The 27,994-nt window shown below is 34.5% G+C and overlaps 2 protein-coding genes and 2 pseudogenes across 2 annotated transcripts in view; 1 reads left to right on the forward strand and 3 right to left on the reverse strand.

Annotated features, from left to right (window-relative positions):
- RUBCN (rubicon autophagy regulator) overlaps positions 1-4,234 on the reverse strand; it is a 56,720-nt gene extending 52,486 nt beyond the window's left edge. Inside the window, exon 1 of the mRNA XM_039850815.1 lies at positions 4,114-4,234. The gene's annotated coding sequence lies outside the window, so the exon portion shown is untranslated. The remainder of the gene's footprint in view (positions 1-4,113) is intronic.
- Positions 4,235-4,689: 455 nt separating this feature from the next.
- On the forward strand, positions 4,690-26,983 carry FYTTD1 (forty-two-three domain containing 1). The gene is made up of 9 exons (XM_039850845.1): positions 4,690-4,924; positions 9,281-9,409; positions 16,035-16,183; positions 18,587-18,699; positions 19,985-20,081; positions 20,482-20,543; positions 22,059-22,133; positions 22,857-22,983; positions 24,575-26,983. The coding sequence occupies exons 1-9, from the start codon at positions 4,822-4,824 to the stop codon at positions 24,671-24,673; spliced, it is 954 nt and encodes a 317-aa protein (XP_039706779.1). The 5' UTR covers positions 4,690-4,821; the 3' UTR covers positions 24,674-26,983.
- Positions 9,840-9,958, reverse strand: LOC120593100 (uncharacterized; annotated as a pseudogene).
- LOC120593063 (uncharacterized) lies at positions 13,487-13,604 on the reverse strand (annotated as a pseudogene).
- Positions 26,984-27,994: the final 1,011 nt, after the last annotated feature.

The raw sequence follows: 27,994 nt of genomic DNA on the forward strand, positions 1-27,994 counted from the left end.
TTTTTGAACCCAAAATGAGTCTCTGAATTTCTATGGAAACTTATATGTATATATAAATAAGTATGCAAATAAATCAATAAATAGAAAAAGGAAGGAAGAAATGGAGGGAGAGAAAGCTCTTTTTTACTATAGAATGTCAACTAATAAAAGTAGAAAAATGTTAGTGTTAGAAAACCACTATTTTATAGCCACCATAGCAATAATTGATTCAGGTAAGAATCATCAGTGGATGCTAAAGCCATGAGTGAAATTTGTTTTGAAACAGAATTTTTACATAGTCTCGAACTATTTCCCCACAGATTACTTATAAATAGAAAAAAAAGGGGGGGTACCTTTGCAATGGAGAAATCTGGCAGACATCATCTTAACCAAGTGACATGATGAATGTTCAACGTGACTCTGTATAAGCTCCCTGCAATTCTAACTGAATAAAAGTGGGCTAAGAAAAGATATCCTCTACTGAGGGAAAGACAGAGGTGAGAATCCAGCCTGGGCTCTTCAGCCCAGAGCAGGGAGGCCAAGTGGCAAAGAGAAGAAACATAGGAGAAGGATAAATGCCTAAAGGCCCCATGACCCTAGAATCCTGGCTCTCCAGACCTTCCTAGACTATGAATCTATTTAGTACAAAATGAGGATATATATTTTTTAAAATAATTTTTATTTAAATAGGGTGAACTTGTGTGATTTATGTAAATTTGTGTAGCTTTAGAAAATTCTACAATTAGTCCTTTAGTGAATTGGCCTAGAACCCTTAGTTGACAGGACACCTACCCTACCCAGAGGAGACAAAGCCTAATAAGTTCCAACCCCTGAGTCAAGGAAGAATTCCTCGTCAAGTTTCCCTGCTTACCCAGAGGAGTTTCCTTAGTCACAGAAAACTGATGATGGTCAGGGACTTGGAGACCAGTAACGCCTCTAGCTATGTCTGTATCCCTGCCTGTCAAGTTTTCTGCTGTTTCACTGTACTGTAGCACAGTGTCTTGCACATACTAGGAACTCAAACTCCATTCGAATAAGTGAATGAATAAATCTCAAGATTAAAAAGCAGAAGACTAGAACAGCTAGAAAAGCTTGGAATAAAAGAAAAGGGCAAAAGAGGAACAAAGCTATAGCAAGGTGGCAAAGAAAAAGCTACTGCAGCAGAAAACAATGGCAAAGGGGATAGAATGAGAAGAATTGAGCAGAAAAAAGAAGAAAAACTGTACTGTACATATGAATAGCTTAAGGGAGTTAGGTATAATAATAGTTATGCCTAACTAATATATATTATACCTACATATAATACAAATTATATTCAACTCCCTTTTTATACCAGTATAATACAAATTATATCAACATGAGTTCTAAAATCTTCTTTCGAAAAACAAGAGTTGATACCAAAATCAGACAAAGACATTACAAGAAAGGGAGTTACACTATCACTCATGAAAAGAGAAATAATATCCTTGACAAAATACTAACAAACCAAATCCAACAATATATAACAAGGATAATACACCAGGACCAAGTAGTTTTATCCTAGAAATGTGAGGGTGGTTCAACATTTGAAAGTCAGTCAATGTAATTCACCATATTAATAAAATTTTCAAAAACCATTTGGTCATCTCGATAGATGCAGAAAAAGCATTAGATAAAATTCAACATTCACTCATGATTAAAACGCTCAGCAAATCAGGAATAGAAGGGCCCTTCCTCAACCTGATAAAGGGCATCTGTAAAAAATCTAACATCATACTTAATGGTGAAATACTGAATGCTTTCCCTCTGGGGTTGGGAATGAGACTAAAATGTTCACTTTCACCACTTCTATTAAACATAGTACTGAAATTACCCAGTCACTGCAATAAAGCAAGAATAAGAATAAAAGGCAAAAATTAATAATAATAATAAAAGGCATACACATTGGAAACAATTATGCTGAGTGAAATAATTCAGATAAAAAAAGAATATAGTATATGATTCCATTTCTATAAAATTCTATAAAATTCAAATTAACCTATAATGACAGAAAACATATCAGTGGTTACTCAGGTAGTGGTCAGTGGGAAGGATTACAAGGAGGACAGGAAACTATTGGGGATGTATATATATTAATCATCCTGATTATGGTGGTGTTTTCATAGGGATGTACGCTGTACACCTGTATAAACTGCACACTTTAAATATGTCTTATTGTCTGTCAATTATACCTCAATAAAACAGAATAAAGGGGGGCATGTCAAATTAATTTTTAAAAAGGTAAGAGTTATATACATGAGTTGTATTTTGAAGAGAATGTAGAGCCAGAATGTGTTAATCGAAAAAGTCGAATGTTGTTAAGGTTGCCAGATTTAGCAAATAAAAATATGACTCCCAGTTAAATTTGAATTTCAGATAAACAACGAATAAGTAGTACAAATTATGCTAAATATTGCATGTAACATATTTTTACTTAGGTGAAACTGCTGAACTGCTGTATTCTAAACAAAGGCCACATGCATAGTGTCCAGCACAGTGTCTCATTCACAAGAGATGCTTAGAAAAATTTTTTGCTCTGAAAGCTGTTTGAAAGTAGGAGCTGCATCCATCTTGCTCACCATTTTGTCCCTGGGGCCTATTACAATGCCTGGTGCTCAATAAATATATGATTAAATGAATAGCTGCCTTTCATGCCTCAGAAAATTGCAGGGTTGACCTTGTTACTCCAGCCCTTCCTTGTAACTGGCTGATCAACTTCTTGGACAAGCCCCAGTTCTGATTTCTTGGCTTGTCTCCCTCTTCAATGTTGTTGTGTGTGTCTCAGGTTGCTGTTTTGTATTGTTTTGTGTGTGATTGACCTATCCTTATCTATAATGCCTCTTGTTTTCTTGTTTCCTCTTTGGAATCTGAGTGATTGCTCCAAAACTCTGAGACCCTTGGCCCTTGGGAAAATCTGAAAGTCTGAAACACAATAGCCAGGTTTGCTTATGAAATATATTGGGGTATGTTCCCTAAAGAGCCAAGGAAATTTGGGATAAGGCTCAGTTTTGGAGAGACCAGAATAAAAGGTAATCTTTATATACTGGTGGTGGAAAGGATTTTATACATTTTGGAATTTTATTATCTGTCCTATAAATACTTGAAGTACAAAAATGAATCCAAACACTAAAGGCATTAATTTCTTCCATAAAATTAAAAACTTAATCTAACATTCCTCCCTGTAGTTTACTTCTACAAATAAGCAGAAATCGTAGAAGTTATGTACAGTGAGAGAAGGATGGTGTGGAGAAAAATGTCTTGTGCTTAGAAGATTTTAGAACTGTAAGGAATATTAGGAATAATTAAGAAGATATATATTTAGTATAACCACTTCCTTGTTTTGTGGCCCAGACACTCTCCCAATTTCAAACAGTGAACACATGACTGAAGTGGGTGAAAAAATACCACTCAACAAAACTTAGGTCTCCCTCAGACTTTTATCTCTATAACCCAGTTTCCCTAGTTCTTCACAGTCAGGACCGCAGTGTGGGGGTGGAGGGGGGAGTTGCGGGGTGGGATATTAATAAAATCAAGCACGTTGTGCTAAAATCATACCTGCTACTCTCCTTGTCATGCCTAATGTTGTCCTTGGGTCTTTCTGAGTCCCAAACTTCTCCACCGTTAAAGCTACCCTGTCTAGTACCCCTTCATTGATGTGTCCTCACTTGATTCACTCTTCTTATAAGGTTATATTTTCATCTTGGGGAAAAATAAATTAAGTACAAGCTATTGCGGTTTTGAGATACTTTAAGCCACTGGTTCCTTTCTATGCAAAAAGAAATTTTAGGAAGTGTAGAGGAGGAAGGTGGTAGAGATTTCTAAGTGGACTGAATACCTGCCCCTGGTTTTTTCTGTAGATGCGAATGTCTTAGTTTTAAGCTGTTATGAGGATGATATAAACTAAATGCTTGCGTACAAGCGCGTTAACTTTGGAGGAGGAGAAAAGGTAAGAGAGGGAATATCACGTTTGTAAACAGGAAAAAAAATTGTTTTGCAAGAAGTCATCAAATATTAATATTTTCCTATAGGGACGATTAGAAAGAAAACGAATTCTCTTATCAATTCCCAGAGCAAATGAATGTTAAAAAATGCAGCCAAATAATCAGAGGTACTTACCCCTCTTCTAAGGGAAGATGAGGTCTTATTAAGGTAGCGAGTACCAGGCACAATGTTTGGAGAGTGCCGGCTGAGAAATGGTACAATTATGGGAAACGTTAGCATTTAGTTTTATTGGTACGGTGACGCAAGAATTGACACTGCAGCCTTTGCTTTGCGTCCAGACGTGGCGACTCCGCCTGCTGCAGGTAGAGAAGCTGGCCAGGGAGAGGGGAACTGGGACGCAGTTGTGCAATCTATGCTCTCAGGGGTCTGTCCCGCCTCCGAGGCTGCATTGCAGTGGGCTGTGAAAGGTTCGTGCGTACCAAAGCTTAGGGGCCTTTCTGTAGCAAGAGGGATTCGAAGGACACCGAGGAACATGATCTCATTTAAGACATGTGATTACGAGGTGCTCAGAGTCCAGCATCCCCCGATTGGGGCGGAGAGGCGATCTGCTGAAACAGCTCTGCAAGCGCGGAGAATAGCAGGTGCAATGTTTCCTCCTGTCCGGCAAGGGCCGCTAGGAGCAATTCCGGCGAAGGGCCGCTCTCGCCCGCCTCTGGTCTCCGTAGCGCCTCCCCCCGCCCCAGCCGCGGGTGGGAGGGCGAGGACGCCGCCAGCACGCGTGCGCGCTTTCTCGGTGCAGCCAGTCTGTGAGCGTGAGTGGGAGGTGGCAGGCCTCGGTCTCTGGCCTTCTCCACTGACTGATCCAGCGCAACGTCTCCAGCCATGAACCGGTTTGGTACCCGGTTAGTGGGAGCCGCGGCGACTCCGTCACCGCCGCCGAAAGCCCGTAGTAATGAAAACCTCGACAAAATCGATATGTCTCTCGGTGAGGAGCCGAGTTGGACGGAGTTGGAGTGGGGGGAGGGTGTGGGTGGAACCACGTCCCGCGGTTTGTGGGGAAGGGCGGTTGGCCACAGTTGTAGATCGAGTTTTCTTGCGGGTGGGCGGGACCAAGTGGGAACCTCAGGGGACGGGCGAGGGACGCCAGCTGGTGCCGAGAACGGGGGTCGAGCCTGAGGACCTGGGCGTCCCTTCGGCGGGGCTGTGTCTAAGGGAAGCGATGAGGGCGGGTGGCGCTGCGGGCCCGGAGGCTTGGAGGCTTGGAGGGTTGAGGGGTGCGTAGCGTCTTTTTCCCCCCAGAGGGGCGCTACCACTCGCGGGTGACCCCGGCTCTTTGTGAAGAAAGCTCCTCGGATTTCGCCTCTAGCATATTCGCTGTGGGCGTTATCAGGGGAGCAAGGGGAACGGTCCCGCTGTGACATCCCTTCTGAGGAAGGCTCGGAGAGCCCGCCTGCGTCTACGTTCGGTTCAAAATCAGTGCTCCCAGAAAGGGGCTCGTTGGGCATTTTCTGTGCCCAGGCCTACCCCTGGCGCCGAACGAGAAGTGTGAAGACCCCCGAGAGTTGGCGATTTCTTACGTGCGCCAGACCTCAGGGCCACCACGGGGCACCGACCCGAGAGCATTTGTCAGAAAATATCGTTAGGCAGGGCTCCATCAGATAGTGCTTTATTAGGCGGTGCCTAGAAAAGCATAGTCTCCTTACCAAGGCCTCCGAGTTAGCTACTTAGGGGAGAAAAAAAGAAGCAGCAGCAGAAACCACAGCAAAAAACAAGGGAGAGATACACAAGGATTGATGCGAAGCCGGATAAAGCACAGGATCTAGCACGTTTAAGAGGGGCGGGTGTTTTGGTGATGATTATGTAAAATGCCGGAGGATCGGCGATTCAATTAAAAATTGAGACCTAGCATTACTGAGGCACGAGTCTCTGGCTTAGCTAGTTCAAAAGGATTTCCATTTTTGTCGAGATTCAACTTATGTTATTAGATGTAGTTATCTCTGCCTGTTCTTTCTGTGGACTACGCTTTTGGGGATATTTGTGTAGTAGCTGGCCAGTAGATACAGAGGCGTAACTTTTCTGAGAGCGGTTATTTTTCTTACTTTGTGGGTTATCTTCAAAGTTTTTAGTCAGAAGTCAAGAACTCTTGGTTTCAATGATTGCCACAAGTCAACCCAATATATGAATTAAGTAAATCATTAGAAATAATAGGTTTGGCCTCAAGTCTTGTCTTACTGCTGGTCTGTAGTGAACCCTAAAGAAATGAGAAATCTTTTGTGCTAAGGCCAAGAGAAAATATAATAACGAATATTTATTGAGTGCTTACTACTGTCAGGCACGGGACTAAGCATTTTATGTGTGTTAACTAAGTTTATACTCATAATAACCGTGTGAGGTATGGGCTACTAATGATGAAGAGTATGTGATCCAGAACCGCAGTCTCAGTTCAAATCCTGTTTCTACCACTTAATAGCAATGTGATCATAGGCAAATTACTTCTCAGTGCTTCATCTATAAAAAGTTGATAAAAATAGGCTTATCTATCTCAGAGATTGCTGTAAATATTAAATGAGTTAAGGCATATATAAACTGCTTAGAACAGTACCTGGTACACAGCACTATATTTACATATACACGTACACTATATAAACCATTGTTCCCATTTTACAAAACTCGAGGCATAGAGAAATTAATAACTTGTGCAAAGTCATACAACTAGTTAAGTGGTAGAGCAAGGATTTTGGTGTGGCTCTAGAGCTCTAAGCTGTAGGTATTACAGGAAGTATTAAACAAGTATTTTCAGAACCAATATATTTAAGTTTCCAGGATTTGTATGTATTTTGGTGATTAAGATGTTCAAGTGAAGGAAACTGAGGGATAATTCTCTTCAAAGGTAGAAATGAAGTGCTGTAGATAGCTAACTAAAATAGAGCTCAGTCTCTTCTTTCCTCCAAGAACATAAACTGTTAGATATAGAGCATCTAGCAAGCTTAGATCACTTGCCCCTTCCTCTCCATTTTCTACCCTTTGAATAAACTTCAGTAGCCATATCTCAGTTTTAGCAATTTTTTAATTTTTCACCCTTCAGTGTTATGTCAGATGCCTTTTTGTTTTTAGTGAGAATTTTACAGAGATAGGGTGAAGAGATACCTATTTTAGACAACTGTTATGCTTTGTGAATATTTCATTTTATCAGGTCTATAGAGGTTTTAGAATCTATTTTTTTTTAATCGATTCTACTAGGATTATAAGAATAGTCATGTAGATTATCTGCCAAGACTACCAATAGCTGACCTCATTGTGGCTCAGTTTCTTAATTTGAAAATGGGTATTATAATACTTATTTCATAGAATTGTTGTGAGAATTAAATGAATACGTGTCAAAACAATGTCTGTTAGTACTCAGTTACTACTGTTACTATTATTAGTACCATATATATAGCCCCGGTATTATGGAAGAAACTTTTTTATTAAAGTAGCTCATCATAATGGATTTTTTTTTTCCTTCTGATACCTACCCTATTTACTTCTTGAGTAGGAGAAAGCCATTCTCTTCTTTTAGATTGAAAGAATCCTCTCTGCCATAGTAGCTCATTTAACTTGAAGATTTAGATAAGAAAATATTTAAATATAAAACATTTATATTTGATATTCTTTGCTACTATTAATTTTTAGTTATGTTTAAACTCTATACTCAATTTAAAATTAACCCGATTAGTCAAAATTATATTCTTGCCCCCCTTCTTTTTTTTAATGGTCCCCAGACCATATTGATTTTTTTTTTTTGGTGTACTCTCATGGCTCTGAGATTTTAGTCTTCTGGTGAAGAATACCACCTTGTTAAAGAAAAGTAGTGTTTCAAAAGTAGTGTCTAGCTTTTTTTCCTGCTCATTGAGTGTTTAACAGGCTCATGAATCTGATTTTAATGAAACCTTATTAAAAAAAAACTGAGCGTCTTTAACTTTGATGAACTCTTTTGTAGTTTAAGGATTGATTTCAAGAAGATAATGTACTTTGGGGGAGATTTGTTATTTTATATAAATATTTGTTCAAATGTGATTAAGAGCCTTAAAGATTACAGATAGGTGAGGAAGAGTAGTAATATATAAGAAAGCATCTCTATAATCTGTTTCCTTCTTTGACTTCAGAAAAGACTAATTGTATTGATATTTGGTAGATTATTCGTGTGTAGAGCAGTTTGGAGAAAAATCACTGTGGTTAAGTAGTTTTGTCAAGTTTTATTAAGAAGCTGTTGACCACATTTAGTTTCTTTGGTTTATTTGTTTGTTTCCAATTATCAGAATTAATACTGGAGTTGGGACTGTGGAGAAATCGTTTGGCCATTCCTTTAATGAATAATTTTGGCTTCTAGTAACCTTTTAAAAAATTTATTAAAGTATAGTTGGCATACAATATTGTATTAGTTGCAGGTGTACAACATAGCGATTTAGCATTTATATACTTTACATGTGATCATGATAAGTCTATTAACACATCTACAGCATGCATAGTAATTACAATGTTATTAACTCAGTATTTCCTGTTTTAGTCACCTCCTTTTAACAGATGTAAATAGGAATCGAGATAATTTTGTTTCCTGTTCTTCACATTGTTCTGTTATGCTATAAAAACAGTATGATATTTGTGGATTACTTTGGGACACTTTTTGAGTTTTTGGAAATAATGAAGCTTAGAGCAATGTAGAAAGAAAAATAAGGTAACCCTGAATTACTCTGCTAGAGGAGCAGAAACCAATCGTATTTTCTTTTTGTACTGTATCTTTATTATGATGCTTGTTTAATTTTGAGAACAGAGACCATATTTCACTTTTGTTTGTTTCTGTTACAGCACAGCCTACCACGAATGTTCATTGCGCATAGTATATGCTTAATAAATATTTGCTGAATCGAGATGAAGTTAGAAATTTAATTTTTTAATTTAATGACTTGTTTTTTGACTGCCTGTGGTTTTATTGAAAGGTAGTCATCTTTAAAAACTAGAGATTTCTGTGGTTATTTCTTTGGTTATTAGTAATTTTTGTAAACAGGCTTTCACTTATTTACATTTATCAGAGAAAGAAAGAAATACTATGGATAACATAGTATTTTCATTAATTGATGGGTCTGCTTTGGGCTGTTGATTTGAACTTTTTCTGCAAAACCTTTAGTGGTCCAAGTGTATTGGCTGATTCGAGCTTTTATCTTTTTAACATTGTTATTCTCTTGTGGAAGTGCTTTCAAAGTAGAAATTAGGGACATGGAAATCTATCAACTAGAAAATGAGACTGAGTAATTGAGTCATTAAGTTAAAATGAAAATAAATAATCACATTTCCTCTGTCACAGATGATATAATCAAATTGAATCGAAAGGAAGGAAAGAAGCAGAATTTCCCGCGACTAAATAGAAGACTCCAGCAAAATGGTGCCCGGCAATTCAGGATGAGAGTACGATGGGGAATCCAACAGAATTCTGGTAAGTTTTTCAAATAAGAATGAGAAGGTGTTATTTATGGGTTCACAGTATACTATCTTTAGTATATACTTAAAACATGGAGGAAGAATATGAGTACCCGTTGTGATTTGTATTTTCTCTAAAGCTTAAATCTTAAAATCTGGTAAAATTTAAGTTGCCTTAAATAGTTGATAGCACTGTTTCTTATAAACATTAAGTCATTTCAAAGGAACTTCAGTATACAAATAGTCTAAAGTGCATTTAAATTATAAATTATGAACATGATAGGTAAAGGTCTTATGTATCATGAGGTCTTATCTCCTTCCTGTTAGACGTTTATTTTTTTTTTTCTTTTTCTTTTTTTAGGCGAGGCAACCCTTGGTTGACCTCACAGATTGCAAGGACCTTGTCAGCTTACAGTCCTTTATTTTTTTTTTATTTTTATTTTTTACGCCTATAGCACCTGGTCTTCCTGGGTGGCCTCCCATCCAAGTACTAACTGGGCCCGACCCTGCTTAGCTTCCGAGATCAGACGGGATCGGCCTTGTTCAGGGGTGGCATGCCGTAGACAGATGTTCTTTAACAGTGTGTCTGATGGATGACTGTATAACTCCAGCTTGAGTATATTGAATATATTCCATGAAAGAGCATACCACCTCGCAAGACAATTTATTCTATTATTGAAGACAGTTCTGTTTACCAGAAAATTCTCTTGATTTGAATTTGAATTAAATCATGCCTACCTATTCTACAGAATTATATGAAGCAAACTCCCTTTTCTATATGCAAACCTTTTAAATATGTAGAGACTGCTATTCTGCAAAGAAAATCTTATTCAGTACCTTTAGGATTTGTTAAATCGTCCAAAGGCGACATTCAGAACTAAATGCTTTAGATGTGATCTGATGATTTTGGAACTCTCCCTATACAGGTATTTTTGGTAATCTGGAAGCTTACTTATATATAAGTGTCTTGTTCCAAAATGGATTTAAGGCAGTAACTGAATGCTTAATTATATATGACTCAACTTTTTTAGCAGTCATATCAGCATTTTAGAATAAATCTTTGTTCAAAATTTTAAAATTAGAACTTTTTACACATGAAAACATGTTTGATAAGCTAGCTCCTAAGTTGATTCTTATCCTGTATGTTGAAAAACATAAAAAAATCCAGTGGGTCAACATAGTTTTTTGATTAACAGCTAATATGCCAACATATCCCCAAATTGTGTTTTTTTTTTAAGATTTCTTATAAATGTTACGTATTATTACATATTTTATATACAATTTGTTTTAAAATAATCTTACTTAGAGTTCGTAGAAGCCAGAAATATACCCATTTATGTTAACCGTATGTTAAATACTTGATAAATGCTCTGAACTGACCAGGTTCTCTGTGTACATAAAGATGCAGCCTTTTACTTGAAGGAATTTCTAGTAATAGAGGTAAGATAAAAACAGAGGATTGAGAAACGTCATAAGAGAAATTCTGATGTAGGACTTTAGGTAGGGCTAAGATAGAACTTGGCGCTTGTATGTTCTCCACTTACATGTGAGAGGGCCTAAAATAGAACAGCTGCTGCTGTCAGTGAATGTGCAGATAAATATGGGATTGTCTTAAGCTCTGATTGGTTAGGGAAAGTGCAGATTTCCACATTGTAATGTCAGTGAAGATGTTAGTTTGATGTAAGAGCACAAGTAGGACAGAGAGCCCTTGGCAGATACTCAATAAATTTTTGATGACTGAACAAATAACTGAGTATATTCCTAATTCTGTGCCCAAAATATAATTTAGTTACTCAGTAAATGTCCTTCAATGATGGAATACTATATAGCAGTGGTTTTCAAAGTGTTGGCCAGGGACCTTGGGGAATCCCCAGGACTCAAAGGGTCTACAAAGTCAAAAGTATTTTTATAATAATACTAATATAACTATCTGAGATAAGCCAGACACTAAAGAGATTTGCAGAAATGCAAAACAGTGCTACTCTCACAAGTATTTATTTTATTTTAGAAAAATAATTGTTATTTTTTTAATACTAAAAATGTTATTTGCCCTACATGTGTAGTTTATTATTGGTTTAATGAAATAATAATTTTAAAATGTCTTAGTTTTAACTTGGTAAGTATCAGTAAACATAAACCCACAGAAATAAAAACTCTTTGGGGTTTAAGAGTATAAAGAGGTCCTAAGACCAAAAAGTTTGAGAGTGCTGTTTCTTTTAGAGGTACAGGAGACAGAGAATATTTGTATGTTGCATCGGAAAGGAGTCAGTAATATGATTGCATTGCATACACTCTGTGATATGATATTTCTCAGAAAACTCTACATATCTTAATATAAGTGATCAGACTCCAGAAATTATTGAGGCAATCAGATGTGTGTGTGTGAAAGAAATTCATGAGTGGATTGGGCTAAAGATTCAAAGGAAAGATGAAAAATTCTGTCTCTAGTTTTAGTTGTTCTCAACCTTGGTTGCACCTGTGGAGCTTTATAAAATAGATACTCTTGCTGCACTACATTTCTATCAAACTAGAATTTGCAGTAGTAGGCCCAAGGGATTTTTTTAAAGCTCAGTATATGGTTCTGATACACTGCTAGTGTTAAACTGCTGCTGTAGTGGAGCTGAAAATTGACAGGATCTTCATAGAAGCAGTAGTTGAAGTAATGAGAATGAAAGTGCCCTGGAAAGACAAAAGAGAACTTCCTAGAGGGGCTAAATGGATAAAAACTAAGAAAAGACCATTGCATTAGATGATGGCACTAGTACCTCTTCATAGCGCTTTTTAGAATATAAGGCAGTTATAGTGGGTAATGAAGGAGAGAATTGAGGCAGTGTGTGTAGGTCTTTCTTAGTTTATGAAACATAACAATGAAGAGTGAAAAATAGAACAATTGCTAAAACTGAGATATGGCTACTGAAGTTTATTCAAAGGTAGAAAAGGGAGAGGAGGGGTCAAGGGTGACCTGTCTGCTAGAAGGTAGAGAAGAAGCCACTGATGAGAAATAAAAGACAGTGGAAAGGTTAATGAGTATCAGAACAATGACTAGAACTGTCAGAAATAGAAGGTACCCAGAGATAGAGTTCTATCCCATATTTTTTCCTTTTAATCAATTTTATTCTTGTTAATAAGACTTTCTCATGAATCTTTCTCAGGTAAACTAAAAACTTTGGTATAACAATGGATTCCTCCTCTCTTTAATCTTTCTCTTTGCTCTAATAATTCATTAATTCTTTGGAATATAGTACTTTAAAATTTCTTTGTTCCTCTTCTGGTCCTTTATCAAGTCATGTTTGAGTGCTACAATAACTTCTGAAATGGCCTCACTGCCTTCTCTCTCCGTCTCCTATTCAATCTTAAGATATTGCTTCTAGACTGATGTAAGCTGATCACAAGTTCTATGACCCCTTATTCCTTGTCAGGTGTAGTCTTTATCTCCACTTAAAGCCCTCTTACTTGAGCCCACCCCATTTATTCACTTCTAATCCTTTTCCCAAGAATGTCTCTTCTTTCAGTATGCTATAGTTGGTCATATCTTTGTTCTTGTCACTTCATGTCTATATCCCTATTCAAATCTTGTCTATTCTGAAATACGTAGCCTGGAGCCCACTTTTTCTATTAGTTTTTTCTCTTTGGAATTGTACCATAGATTATATTATACCTTTTATTATTCTTTAATTTTTATATAATAGGAAAAGTTCAGTTTTTGGAGCCACACAAACTTACTCTTAGGATCATAGCTCTTCCATTTTCTAACTATGACTTCTGGGTAGTCACTGTTCTTTGCCTCACTTTGCTCACCTTCAGAAATTGAAATGGTAGTATCAACCTCATCAAGTTTCATTTAGGCTCAAGTATTCAGCACAATGCTTAGCACAGTTAATGGTAGCTGCTTCATTTAATACAAATAAAAATAGCAAATAGTTGTAGATTTAATTTGAATGTGCAGGTTCCCCCAACATGCTTAATCTTCATTTGGTTGCAATTATAGAAGAAAATCATCCATAGAGCAGCAATAACTTGATTTTTAATTTTTTAAATTTTTTTTTAAGTGAGGCAACACTTGGTTGACCTCACAGATTGCAAAGACCTTGTCAGCTTACAGTCCTGGTCTTCCTAGGTGGTCTCCCATCCAAGTACTAACCAGGCCCAACCCTTCTTAGCTTCCAAGATCAGATGGGATCGGGCTTGTTCAGGGTGGCGTGGCCATAGACGCAATATCTTGATTTTTAAAATTGTATCTTTATTGCTCTTTTAAAAAATTATAAAGGTAGTAAAAGGTTGTGCTGAGGCAGAGCACCCAAGAAAGGAACAGGTCTGGAAGAACTCCTCACCAACTAACTGAGTTACCATGCTGGTGGAAGCCGTCTGTGGCGGGGAGGGGATGCAGCTTAATTCACTGAAGAGAGAGTAGGGCCAGACCTTAACGATACTTAGGTCTAGATCTAGACAGAAACCTAAAAACCCCAAACTTAAGGCATTATTCACTTTCAAATTTTGTGTCCTAGCTGCCTCTCTTGCCTCACTAGTCTCAGGTTGTGGGGTAGGGGTAATGAATGCCATTGGGTGTCCTATGCCACAAGGAACAAGTCTTGAGGTGCACACTGGAACCTGAAAGAAAAGCCCCTTCTTCCTCTAGAGTCCCTCTAGCGCCCTCTACTGACAAGCTTTCCTGGTGCCAGCTGGTAAGAAAAATGTTCCAGTAACCAAAGCAGGGCAGTAAAGAGTGAATTGGGGGCTGAAAGGCAGTAAATTTGTAACTGATTCAACCATCATAATGTAACAGGTTTTCCTGGCTGTCTTGTCGAACTCGTCTCAAAATAGGTATACTACACAAAAGCATTCTGGAATTAGGTAAGTCTGTGAATGACATAAACTATTATCCCTCATAGATTTTTCATATACATTAATCCTAAGAAATTTTATAATAAAGAAAACTTCGAACTTTAGTTTTATCACAAAATTTTTCTGTTGGAAAACCTGTTACTATATTCCAGTTTGTAGTATTATAGAGGATACCATTCTAAAGACAATCCTCTCAAAATTAGAATTAATATTAAGAATGCCCAGTATCACAGTTGTTACTTAGCATGGCTCTCAGGAATTTCTGAGAGTTCATGAATGGAAGAATACAGGTAGCCAAAAACACATCAAAATGTTCATTCTCACTAGTAAACTACCAAATAGGACAGTAAGATTTTTTTAAATACCAAGTGATATAGATTAAAAAGAATAATATTCAGAGTTGTCAGTGATATGGAAAAAGTGGCATCTTTATGTTTCTGGGAATATAAAAATATAGTCATTCTGGAGGGGATTTTTACAATATAAATTAGAATCCTTAAGAGTTTGCTTTACTTTTTGAAACAGCATTTCAGCCTCTGGAGATTTATATCTTGAGGAAGTAATCATGAATGTGTATAAAAATATGACCTGTAATGTTATTGCAGTGTAGTTTATAATAGCGTAACATTAGAAGTAACAAGCAATTAGTATGAAGTTGGTAGGATCGAGTATGGCACATTAAAAAATGCAACAAAAGAATATTAAATACCTGGGTAATAGTCATTATATAGTGTTAATATAGACTATAAAATAGTATACAGAGTATGAAATGTGGTTGCTGGAAGATTGAATCAGTCTATCTTTTAGGCACTTGGTACTACAAAATTGTGATTTACCTCATATGATAGTCTTTGGAGTTGTTTAAAAATAGTTGAAACTAAAGATGTAAACTTTTTAAATGTACATATACAAGTAAAAGAAAAGACTAGAAAGACATAGAATGTTAGTAGTGCTTATCTCTTGATAGTGAAATAGGGAGTGGCTTTTATTTTCTCATTTGTACTTTATGTTTCTAAGATTTCTGCAGTGAGCACATTTATTATTTCAGAATTAAAAGAAAGTATTTAAATAGGTAAGATGCATAATGAAAAAGCAAGGTCAGTAATGTTACATGCCACAGCGATTAAAATATGTCCATTAGAACTCACTGGGGACTTTAACAAAAGCAGTTTGAATACAGTAGAACTGAAAATGAAGAAGCCAGATTGTAATGTAGTAAGTAAGTGGGAGATAAAGATAGAGATTCCACTCTAGATCAGCACCATCAGAAATAAAATGTGATCACATAATAATATATTTTGTTTAACCCAATATATCCAAAATATCATTGTAACATAATAATATAAAATTATTAATGAAATATTATACATTCTTTTGTTCATATCATTTTGGACTAGTCATATTTCAAGTACTCAATAACTACATGTGGTTAGTGGCTACCACATTGCACAGGGAAAGTTAAGGCTGTCCTTTTTCTTGACAGAGTAATGCCAAAGAGAGATGGTAGCTAGAGGGGAAATGTGAAAATCTTCAGGTCCTTTGCAGTCTATTACTACAACAGAACCATTTCCAGTGCAGCTTATTGCCTGTTTAAAAATGAGATCTTTTATGTAATTAAAAATACATATAAATAATAACAATACTATAAGGAATATTGTATAAATCATAATAAATAAAAAATGAAACACACCCTTCATCTTGCTTAAGAAATAAAATATCTTGTGACCTATGTGCTTCTCAGTTGCATTGTTTATTAATTGGGTATTATTTCTTCTTTTTATTTCCCCCCTGTCCCACAGGTTTTGGTAAAAATAGTCTGAGCCGTAGAGGAAGAGCGATGCCTGGAAAGAAACGTCCTTATGGAGTTATCACTGGCCTTGCTGCTAGAAAAGCAACTGGAATTCGAAAAGGAATTAGCCCTATGAATCGGCCACCTCTAAGTGACAAGGTAAGATGATGGCATAATCCTGAGTTAGATACCCTTTTACTTTATTCATATGAATATTTCTGTGAATGACTTTGAGAGAGCATTTATTTGACTATTTTGATTATGTAGTACTTTGGGGTTTATATAAAAAATTTAATGATTAGATAAAAACCATTGTCGTTCATGAACAGTATCTTAATTTCCATATTCTCAAATATAAAATTTTTAAATAAGTTCTTGACTTTCTCGTTGTGTGTGTGTACAGTTTTTAACGGATTATTGAGGTGTAAGTCTATACTATAAAATTAATTTTTTAAACATTCAATAAATTTTAGAAAATGTACAGTTCAATGAATTTTAGAAAATTTAGTTATATAATCATCACAACAATCTAAATTTAGAATATTTCTATCACTCTGAGAAGAAATGTTATGTTCATTCGCAGTCATACTTCATCATCTGCCGCAGGCAACCACTAATCTATTTTAGCTTTTCTATAATTTTGTCTTTTCTTTACATTTCATATAAAAGGAATCTTACAATAATATGTGGACTAGCATTTAGCCATAATGTTTTGCAGTTCATCATATTGTAGCATGTATCAATACTGCATTCCTTTTTATTATGGAGTAATATTCCATTATACAGATATACCATATTTTGTTCATTCACCAGTTGTTGGGCATTTTTATTGTTTTCACTTTTTAGGTATCATAAATAACGTTGCTGTGAACATTCACCTATAAATTTGTATGGATATAGGTTTTCCTTTCTCTTGAAATGATCACTATTCCCTGCTTGATATTTTTAATTAGTTACAATTATTTACTACCATAAGTTAACTGCTTCTTAAATGTTAACCAGTTTACGTACAGCTTAATGAGTAATTTTTGAATTGGCTAAAGCATTCCTTAAAATAGTTTAACAAATGGGTTTTCGTGTATTACGTTTATTAGATCTGAGCCACCAAGGAATTTAATGTTCTATTCTTCTGTTTTTTAATCCTTTTTGTTTCTCTGATTATGAAAGTAATACATGTAAAAAAATTCAAGACATTTATTTATTAAATGACCTTAAGTGCGCATATTCTGGTTAAGAACCACAACTGTTTTAGATCTCTTTTCAATTCTGCCACACCACCAACAGATGTTCTTGCCTCTATAACTTCAGCACAGAACTTACTGCTTATTAGAAATTAGAAATTAATGAGATATGGATACTGGAAGGGAGTTTGGGTTTAACTGCTAACTAATTACTTGCGCCAGTAAAAATTTTAAGTTATCATATGTGGTAGTTGTTTGAAAAGAGTGAAAATTGAAAGTGTTAAATTATAGAATGCTAAGAATGTACTGAATAAGAAGATCTATTTATTCAAAGTTTAAATGATTTTGGCAAAGACATGGTTTGAAAGTTGCCGTTTCTTTTGAAAACCCTTTCCTCAACCTGAATACAGATTAATAGTCTGATTAGGGTACAGTACAGTAGTTGTGAAGCTGATTATTTTCCAGCCATTTAAGAAAATTCTGTTTACATATAACTCATATCATCCTTTCCTGTTCATTGAACAAGGCACCTAAATAACTTAATTGACCTTGAATTGCTATATGTCTTTTGAAATTTTGCACTTAAAAGATAGTTCCGACCATAGTTCAATTTTCTGTTACTTTATCTCTTCCTTAGTTTATATAAATCAGTGAAATTTTATTCCAATAAAAGTATATGTTTTCTTGCCTATGGAGTGAATGACTAAGTGGAAAAGATAGCATACTCATTTACATTACTAATAAATGTACTAAGAGGGGAATGGTTATCTCTAAGAATGATTTTTTTCTTTTTGATTAGAGTTAGCTAAAAATATCTATCATGTAAAAGTTGTGTTTAAGTTATTCAGGGGGTTCTTCTACTGGAACATAGAACTTTGTCAGTGTCAGTTCTATAACTTTCCCTTTTCGATTCAGAATTTTCCAAAACTGAGGGTATGTTATGCTCTGTAGAACTTTTAACTTGACTCTGATAATACGAAATCATTTAGTACTTGTGTGAACTTAAAAAAATTTGTTGTTGCTGTATATACAGAGGAGTCGTTTTCTTTTCAGAAAAGGCCCGAAGGTATAAAAAACTTGTGGTGGTGTCTTCTTTTTACCCAAAGGATCCTGAACATCCACTTGTGAACAGATGCACAATAGAAAAACTTTATTTTTCTTTCCAAATTCTCCTTTTGTTGCACATATTTTAAGTATAATGTGGTTGTCTTTTCAGTCACTTAGATTGAAAATATTCAAGTCGTTTAAGCTTTTCTGTCTCTAACCTGCACAGCTAAGCTGTGATCAGTCTCTGTCCATTCTGCCTCAGAAATATTTATTGTAATAGGCTTTATAGCAAAAAAAAACAATTAGATTAATGTAGTTTCTCTCCTTCTGAAAGAATATAGAACGATATTTTCCAGCATTAAGAAGGAAGGCAAACCTTCTGAGACAAAATGAAGCGCAAAGAAAACCAGTTACAGTTCTTAAGAGACCTAACCAGCTTAATAGAAAGTAAGTGCTCAAATGTAAGACAATAATATGTTATCCTGCATAAAAATAAACTTCTTGCCTAAGTGTTCAAAAGAATGGATTTTCAGTGATTCTTATAGTTATCTGGTCATTTTCAAGACAGGTATCAGATGTCTATCAGATCATCCAATATGGAAGCATTTACAAATAACTTTTATTTCTTAGACCCAATGTTATTGATGCATTTAATTATAAAATTTTTTTGAAAGCATCACTCTACTTCTTTCTCTTGACATAAAATAAAATTGCAAAAGGTAATTGTTTTGTTAAAAACAGCTCAGCCAAAATTATTCAAAATTGGGAATTCTGAAAGCTGAATTCATTATTTAGTCTCAAAAGCTCTTAAATAGAATGATGAAATTTGTGGAAAAAGCAGACTAGAAAAAATCCTACATGAGTGCTCTTCAAGTTGAGATTATTTTAATTTAAATTTAAAGCCATAACAAAAACTTAAAAATTAAGACCTATTATTATGGTATTCTGTTCTCTTTAAGGATAAAGTGGGCAAAAAGGAAGTTGACAGGCTGCAAAGTTGCCTTTTTATTTCAGTTTCAAGTACTGCTTATTCATCTCATATAGAAGATAATTCAAAACAAATAAACAAAAACCCTGAAATGAAGTCTTTGTTATAAAAGGAATGGCTGGTATTGCAGTTTTACTTAATTATCATTACTTTTTCTTTTGGGAATCATTTAGTAGTACCTTTCAGAAAACGGGAACTTCCCAAATAAGAACTTGTCAATTACATGAGCGATTCATTAATGAGCCCATGTTAATTGGACTAGCTAAGGATATTTTGTATTTGAGTATGGTAAGAGTGGTGGTAAAATTAGGCAACATGTTAAGCATTTATTTATAAAAATAAATGAGTAGATAAGTGTAAAAATTTGTTTTCTCACATTTTACCAGCAGATGTGCTGTACTAATCTTGTAAATAAATCTGTACTTATGTCTTTTGCCAAATTTAAGAAATAGCATTAAAAATGTTTTTTAATGTCCAGAAGAGATCTTACATGTTTGTAATATTAGAGAGTTGAATATCTCTAAGATAAATTAGTTCAGAATTAAGCAAGTTGTTACATAATATGGTACAGAGTGAGATATTTGTAAATCAAATCTCCATAGCTTGGTATAAATAAGGAAATAGTTCAGTTTTTATGTTTAATATACCTCAAATTTTCAGCCTGTGAATTTATTTTTGCTTATTTTTTTCTTTGAAAGTTGTTAAGTGGCTGAGACAATTCATGTATATGTGTTTTTGTTGCAGAAATAACATTTCAGCTAATTACACCAAGAGTGGAAATAAATTAAATCATCAGAAAGACACTCGTCAAGCAACTTTTCTTTTCAGAAGAGGCCTGAAGGTATAAAAAACTTGCGGTGGTGTCTTCTTTTTACCCAAAGGATCCTAAACATCTACTTTTAGTAATCCTCAAATGATAGGAATGGCCCGTGGTTGAGGAATGGTTTGGGTTATGGAGAACACAACATTAGATTAGCTACCCACCCACACCCCCCTGCCCACCCGATTCTCTCTTGTCTTCAATAGCATCATCTTATAAGAATTTAACATGTTGTTTGGAATAAACCTGTTTTTATTACTTGTTTGTGGTTCAGGAACGCCAACAAAGAGGTGTCGCCAGAATAGGCACACGCCACTCTTGTATTTATACACATATCACACTGGGTTATAAAGTTAGGAGGATAGCTCTTTGGGTTCAAATCCTGTTTGCTGTGAGATCTACTGCTTTTTTTCCCCTTCAGGTTCAGGCCCAGTTGAACACAGAACAACTGCTAGATGATGTAGTAGCAAAGAGAACTCGTCAGTAAGTTTCAATTTGTTTTTCAAGATGTCATTTCAAAACTCCCAGAATACTAGTGACCCAAATTACTTTGTGCCTTAGTCCAAAAGAAATTAAATGAGACCCAAAGTAAATTAAACATTAGGCCTGAAATAAATAAATCCTTTTTTACTATATTTTCCTAAAAAATTTTTTATATTTTCACATTAGTATTTTAACAATTTTAGCACCAAATACAGTAGTATTTTAACAATTTTAGCACCAAATACATTGCTTTATTGTTAATCTTTTCAATTGTCTAATCTATTTTAATGAAATAGCTCTTTTATTTTCTACAGCTGCTATTATACCAATGAACCTATTGAGGGAATAAGAGAGGAAAATCTAGTAGAGCTTTTAGAAATTTCGTAGACCTTTAAAACAATAGGATATTTTTTTCTTTTCACCCTGTTTTCCCCTTATCCCTATAGTTATTTTTTTAATTTTTTGTTGTTGTTAGAACTGCACTTCCAAAGTATGTTGTAACATGCTAATTTCATCAATACGATCAGATTTTGAGATTAGACTATTTAAAACTATGGCTACTTTTTGGAAAACTATACATACAAAACCCCATCATGTTCCAGATATTGTGCCAACTAAAATGGAGCATGATTTTGAGCAATCAGAGTGTAAGAAAGGAAACTTGATGCTGGCTGTATTCTTTTGCACAGAAGTAATGACATTGGAAACCATGAGGAAGAAAATGTTACTCATAGCCTGTTTGCTTCTGCATGAATAATATTTACATAGTTGCAATAATATGAATGCTGTTTGTTTGTTTTGAACTTTGAGAATTAACTATGGAACAAAGCACAAAATTCTTAATTTGGTAACTGAATATAATGTAAATGTCAGATTTTGACTAACATAAATATAAAAGTAGAATTGATAAAAAATGGGAAATACAAAAGTAGGAGAAGAGGTAGAAAGCAGGAATAGAGGTGCTACTATCCTATTATAAGAAGTGGAGGAGATGGTATCGAGACATTACTGAAAGAAAGGGATTTAAGTGTATTTAAAGTTATAGTGGAAGTAAAATAGTGATATGGCCTTAGGTAGGGAAACCAAAGTGGGTAGTGTGATGAGCTAAATCCTAATCCTAGCAAGATATCATTATAGAAGCATCTTGTTTAGTGAACTGGAGGTAACTAGCCAGCAGTAAAAACAGGAAAGGTTAAAAGTACTGGCTTTAGGGAGCAGAAAGGAAGAGAATAGTCGGGTGAAGGACTGTTGCTTTTCATTAGAAGCCTTTCTGTATTATTGATTTTTAAAAAAATGTTCACATATTTATTACACTGAAAAAATATTTAATAAAGTGTCTAGTTCCTACACCCAAGATGCTGATTAATTACATATATCATGGTGGGCATGAGTACTTGTATTTCTTAAAAGCTAAGAAAAAGTAATGGCTACTTTAGAATGTATTTTTTTCTGTTACATACACTATAGGATTTATAAACTTCCATTCTGATGAAGGTTTTGGTTTTTTGAAACTAGATGGCGGACTTCTACCACAAACGGAGGAATTTTGACTGTATCCATCGATAACCCTGGAGCAGTGCAGTGCCCATTGTAAGTGTTTTCTTTCTTTTGCAGAAATTATAACGTCTCAGTATATAAAATAATAGAAAAGTGTTAGACTTCTGCTCGTAGTATGATGTTCAAGTTAGGATAAACTGAGACAAGGATAACAGTAATACTTGTGGTACAAAATAGAAATAGTATAAAGTTAAAAGCTCCCTTGACTCCTGTTCTATGGACCTAAAATGACCACTTTTAACAATTTCATATTTCTATTTTAAAAGTTTGGTGTATGTATAACAAATAATACATACTTCTACTTTTTATGTATAATAATAAAAGTCCCCATAGTGTTTTCTTTTATCTAAAATACCTTAATCTAGTTAACAGTTCCATTATATTTATTATAAACTTCATGGGTTTATGGAGTTTTTGATCTATCCAGCCATTTTAATGATGGAAAAGAACATAAGATGGGTCTCTGAGACTTCAGAGGTTGCTTTATTTAAGTCGAAGATCAAAACTTGGAAATCATCAATCATTCAAAATTCTTGAAAAGTTTATAGTTTTATCTTAAGGAAGTATTCTATGAGGGATTATAAATTTTAGTTTCTAGATTAGTCAGTCAAGAACCATGTACTTTTTTAGGGGAACACAAGTGAAATAGCCCTACATTTGAACATGTGTACAAGTCAAGCTATCTTATGTATCAAATGATTTATTTTTTTTCTTTTGATTAAGCTGGTCTAATTTCATTTAAATTTTTGCTAATAGAACTCAGAAACCACGATTAACTCGTACTGCTGTGCCCTCATTCTTGACAAAACGGGAGCAGTCTGATGTAAAGAAAGTTCCTAAAGGTGTCCCCCTACAGTTCGACATAAATAGTGTTGGAAAACAGGTAAATTTTTTTCCCTGTATTTCTTTGTGCCATTCACATATTTTAGTTAACAAAACAAATGTATAATGAATTAAATAGGGTGGCCTAAGTTCCTCAACCCTAGGAATCCACTGACTTATCTACTTACTTTCTGTATAGACTTGTCTATTTTGAACATTTCATATGAATGAGATCATATAATATGTGCTGTTTCGTGACTGGCAGCTTTCATAGCATAGTATTTTCAGAGTTCATCCATGGTGCACCAATATTTCATTTCTTTTTTATTGCTGAATAATGTTAAATCATATGGATGTACCATATCTTATTAATTTATCAGTTGATGGACAGTTGTGTTGTTTTCATTCTTTGGCTATTATGAATAGTGTTCCTCTGAACATTCATGTACAGGTTTTTGTGTGAGTTTATTTTTCATTTCTCCTTGGTAAATACTTGAGAATGGAATTGCTAGGTCACATTGTGACTCTCTGTTTAACCTTTTGACGAACTGCCAGACTTTTTCATAGAAGTAGCTGTACTATTTTACATTCCTGCCAGCATGAATGAGGGTTCTAAATTTTTCCACATCCTCACCAACAGTTATTATGTCATTTGATTATAGCCATCCAAGTGTGTAGAAGTGAAAAATCACACTGTAGTTTGACAGTTTTTGTGTTAAACTTGGATCTTGTGATCTTCCTAATATATACTTAACTACTTTTTGTAATTTTGTAGATTCTTTAGGATTTTCTGTGTAAACAATCATGGCATTCTCAAATTCCTTTCCAATCTTCAAACCTTTTCTTTATTATAATGGCTAGAACCTTCAGTACAATATTGACTAGAAGTGGTTAGAGCATGTATGCCTGCCTTGAGGGTATTCCCTTATATTCATAATTTGCTGAGAATTTTTATCATGAATGGGTGTTGGATTTTGTCAAATGCTCTTTTTGTATCCATTGACATAGAAATATATGGAATTGAAGATACAAAGTATGGACAGAAATTTGACCAAATTTAATTTGTTTATTTTTACTTTATTTTATCGTTACTTTCCTTTCAGAAATGGTGAAGTATAATTTGAGTGTGCTTTCTGTTGTTAATCAAAAACCAGATTTTGATTTGAATCTGATTTTTTGAGTTTACAGATATTCAAGAGCTCAGAAATTCAAGAAAATTTATTTCAACATTTCGTAAGACCAAATAATGCTTACTTTATCAAGCATCACTAGAGTTGATGGCAGTGTTTTTACAGAGCCTAAAAATAATTTAGATAGAGAAATCTTTGGGTGTATGACTTGTAGGCATAATAGTATATGTGTTTTATGTAGTGTATAATGTAGGCATCATAGTGGTTAGGAGATAGAGATTCTGAGTCAGACTGCTTGGTTTAACTTCTGGAACTGCAAGTAGGCAAATTAACTTCTCTAAACATCACTAAATTGACCTATTTCATATGGTTTTTGTTAGAATTAAATGAGTTCATATACAAATATCCAGAAAATGTTAGCTATTGTTACTATGAATTACCATTATATACCATCACATTGTTCCATAGCAAATATGGCTTATAGTCAATTTGTTAATTTTTGTTTTGTTTTGTTTTCTCTAGACAGGGATGACTTTGAATGAGCGGTTTGGGATCCTAAAGGAACAAAGAGCCACTCTCACGTTCAACAAAGGAGGAAGCCGCTTTGTTACCGTGGGATAGATCCTATGTCAAAGGGACTTTGGAGTGATGACTCTGTTAAAACAGTTGAATTGCTTGAAGAGTTTGTCACAGAAATTCAAGAAACTTTATTTCAAAATATTTACAAGGCTAAATTACTCTTATTTTTATTTTTTGAAGTTTTTGTTTTTTTAACGTGTATAAATAATGCCCTGAAAGAGTAACAGGGAATATACCTATCTGTTCTTAAAGATTTCTTGGTTGGCCCAGATAAAACAATTCTCTATTAGATTTCATTGGTTCCTCATACAGCAGAAGGATAGAAATTGATTATTTTTATGATAGTGGTATTTAGGATCTCATCTCCTTTGCCCATTTTTTACACTTTGCCATGGTAAATCTTGATGTTCAGAAATAAACGTAGGTCCCTTTGTTGCTGTCACTTATTCTTTAATAGTGTTGATATAAGTGTAGGTGACTTTGCCTCATTAGAGATATTTAATTAAAATTTCACTTTCGGGTTTTAAGATTTATGATAATATCTGGAACTTGGCTCATTTTTCAGATAGTATAAGGTTAATCTTTCAGAGTTGTAAACCTTTAAAGTTGAAATTTTAACAAGAAATGTGACCTTAGGCATTAATCTCAGTTTAAAATGTTGCTGTTTGAAGGCTATAAATGCTTGTTTTCAAAGTTATCTAATAGACCCTTAGAGAGGAGAAGGTCCAATGTAAAAAATCTGACAATTTGTGTAAATAAATGAAGAAAGCATGAGAGGAGGAGGTAGGTTGAAGGCAGGTAACTGAGGTGAAAAATTTTAAAACCAAGGTCATAGGTATACTGTTTGAATTTAGTGTAATCTTGAGTCTAGTGTCCACAAAGAATTCTTTAAATGATAACTTTTGAAAAATTATAATAATTAAAATGGGTTGAGTCCCTTAGATATTTTGATAGTAAAATTAATAGCCATAAAGTCCTATACTTCTTATTTGAAAAGTTAAATTTTATAAGCATTAAAACTTGCTAAATTAAACATAACTTGTATATATCACAAAGAAAGAAAATGCAAAGTGGTAATAGAGTTAAATTGTCACCTTGTTTTTTATACCTTTCATTCTGACTTTATTTAAAGTTCAGGCATTTATGATAAGAAAAGATACACCCCCCCCGACCCCACCCCCTATACTCTTGAGGGATAGGAAGAGAGAGTTGTGCCATGCTAGTGCTAAGAGTCCTCAGATGGTTGTATACTACAAGTTAACAATATAATGCCAACATGCAGCAAAATATTCAGCTACAAGTTAGGTCATTTTGAAGCTTAACTTTTTGGTTTGCTATAATGTTAAAACCTCTAAGTAGGTGTTAGCGTCCCTAAATTGAATTATTAGCATTGATTTTCCCTGTATTAAAACAGAACAAAACATTAAGTTATTATCTCTCCTGCCTTGCATTATATACTAGATTTCCTTGTTGTCTCCCATGCTCCTTGGGTTACTTGGCTCATGCTAGCCATGGAAAGCTATCAAAAACATTTTCATGCTTATACCAAAGAATTAAATCTGATCCTTAATATCTGGTATTTTGCCAGTAAGTCTACTGATAAGGATTATTGGAGGCCAGTCACACAATTTGAAAATAAATTCTAATCTCTCCTTAGGCCAAGGACTCATTGCAAAACATTTTTGCAAGTATGAATGCTTAAATTTGATCCATGAACAATACATTTTAGACTGGTTTAGAATTACTGATAGCTTATTTTTAAAGCAAAGGAGAAACAACTGAGCACGAGTTTGCTGTCTGTAGAGCAGTTTGTGACAATACATTTCATTTTTAATTTTCTTGTTTTAAATATTGTACAGAGCTATTATTAATGCATTTTTTGAACAACCTTAAAAAATTTCCCCAAATATTGATATTAAGTGCATCAAACAACACAGCATCTTTGATATATTAAATTTTTGCTCTTCATGCATCTGTAATTTCATTTTCTTTTTAAATATAAAATGTTGGTTTTGTTACAACTAAGTTAAAATTCTTCAGTGCTAACGTGTTGTATATAAACAAAAGAATATGCTTTGTTGGAGGAAAATTTCCTTTCTTGGAATGTGGTTGTAGTCATCCTTCAGTTCTTAAAGTTTTTCTTTAAATAGGATGCAACTTAAAATTTCCTTTGCATCAAGGTGTATGCAAAACATTGATGCAGTGCATCACAAAATGAAAGTTTGTATTTAATGAGGAGATGCTTTACACTGTACTTTTTGGTGTTTTTTGGAAAAGTTACATTTAGATCTATTCTAAAGCTGTTCATTTTTAACAAATAAAATGTTACAAGTCTCACATGATTTATTCTCAGCTGTAAAGTTTGAGTTGTGGTTTTTAGATTATTCTATGTTACAAAAAACTTTGTAGTGATTATAATTTTTAGTGTTTGAAAAGCTATCTACCAACTAAATTGGTAAATCAATGTAGACTCCTATTGAATCCCTCTGCCTTTGGATCATTTCATTCATAGCTCCAACAGGAAATAGCCAGGAGGAGTTTAAAATAGACAATCACATTTACTTAGAATGCAGAATATTAGACTAGATGAGCCTTTAGAAATCATCTCGATTAACCCCTCTTTGTACATCTTAGTTGAGACCCAGCTTTTCAAGACTTTGTGCATGGTACAGTCACTTTTGGGGCTTAGATCTTTTAATTCTCAGTTCATAATAAACTGTGAATTGAACATCCATAGAAAGTAATGAAATGGTGTGTGGTGGTTTGATAGCTAAGAAGTGATAATAGCTATACTTTGGCATTTTTAGCATGCTACGTAAATCTGCCAGTGGTGCTTATGAGACTTCATTACTTTTGTATTCAAGTTACATAGACCTATTAGAAAAGTCCAGTGTTCTTAGACTATATTTTTTTCTGATAGACATAAACTTTACCACAATTTTGATTATACGCAAATCATAAAATATTTCTAAGTTTGAAGAAACATAGGCTTCATTGCCCAATGGGTGTTTTTTTGTTGTTAGATACATATATTTTGCTGTCAATAGCTTTATATTCACACAACATAACGGTGTCAGGTTAATTTTTGTTCCTTTTGGAGGGGTTATTTTCTGATTTCTGTTTACTATAAGGAGATGAGTGTGAGAAAAAAATAGCTGACAATGCACTAAAGAAAATAACATTCTGAAAGTAGATAGTGTTGGGACAAAATGATTTCATTTCTTATCAGTATACCTTACCTTTGAACTTTGATCAGAATTATATGATTGTTTTTTACCACAAAAAAAAATGTGATTTAAGCTTTCCTTTAAAGAGAATTCTTTTTGCATAGATCAGTTTGAAGTTTGTCCTTTTTTAAAAATG

The sequence above is a fragment of the Pteropus medius genome, unplaced genomic scaffold (assembly GCF_902729225.1).
Source record: "Pteropus medius unplaced genomic scaffold, Ma_sr-lr_union100, whole genome shotgun sequence".
Classification (NCBI taxonomy): Eukaryota; Metazoa; Chordata; class Mammalia; order Chiroptera; family Pteropodidae; genus Pteropus; species Pteropus medius.

What these genes read in the sequence shown, in the direction of transcription:
- FYTTD1 (XM_039850845.1), top strand. Translation starts at nt 4,822, where the DNA reads ATGAACCGGTTTGGTACCCGGTTAGTGGGAGCCGCGGCGACTCCGTCA. An exon ending in GGGAATCCAACAGAATTCTG is followed by an intron (nt 9,410 to 16,034) that starts GTAAGTTTTTCA and finishes CCTGTCCCACAG; the next exon opens with GTTTTGGTAAAAATAGTCTG. An exon ending in TAAATAGTGTTGGAAAACAG is followed by an intron (nt 22,984 to 24,574) that starts GTAAATTTTTTT and finishes TGTTTTCTCTAG; the next exon opens with ACAGGGATGACTTTGAATGA.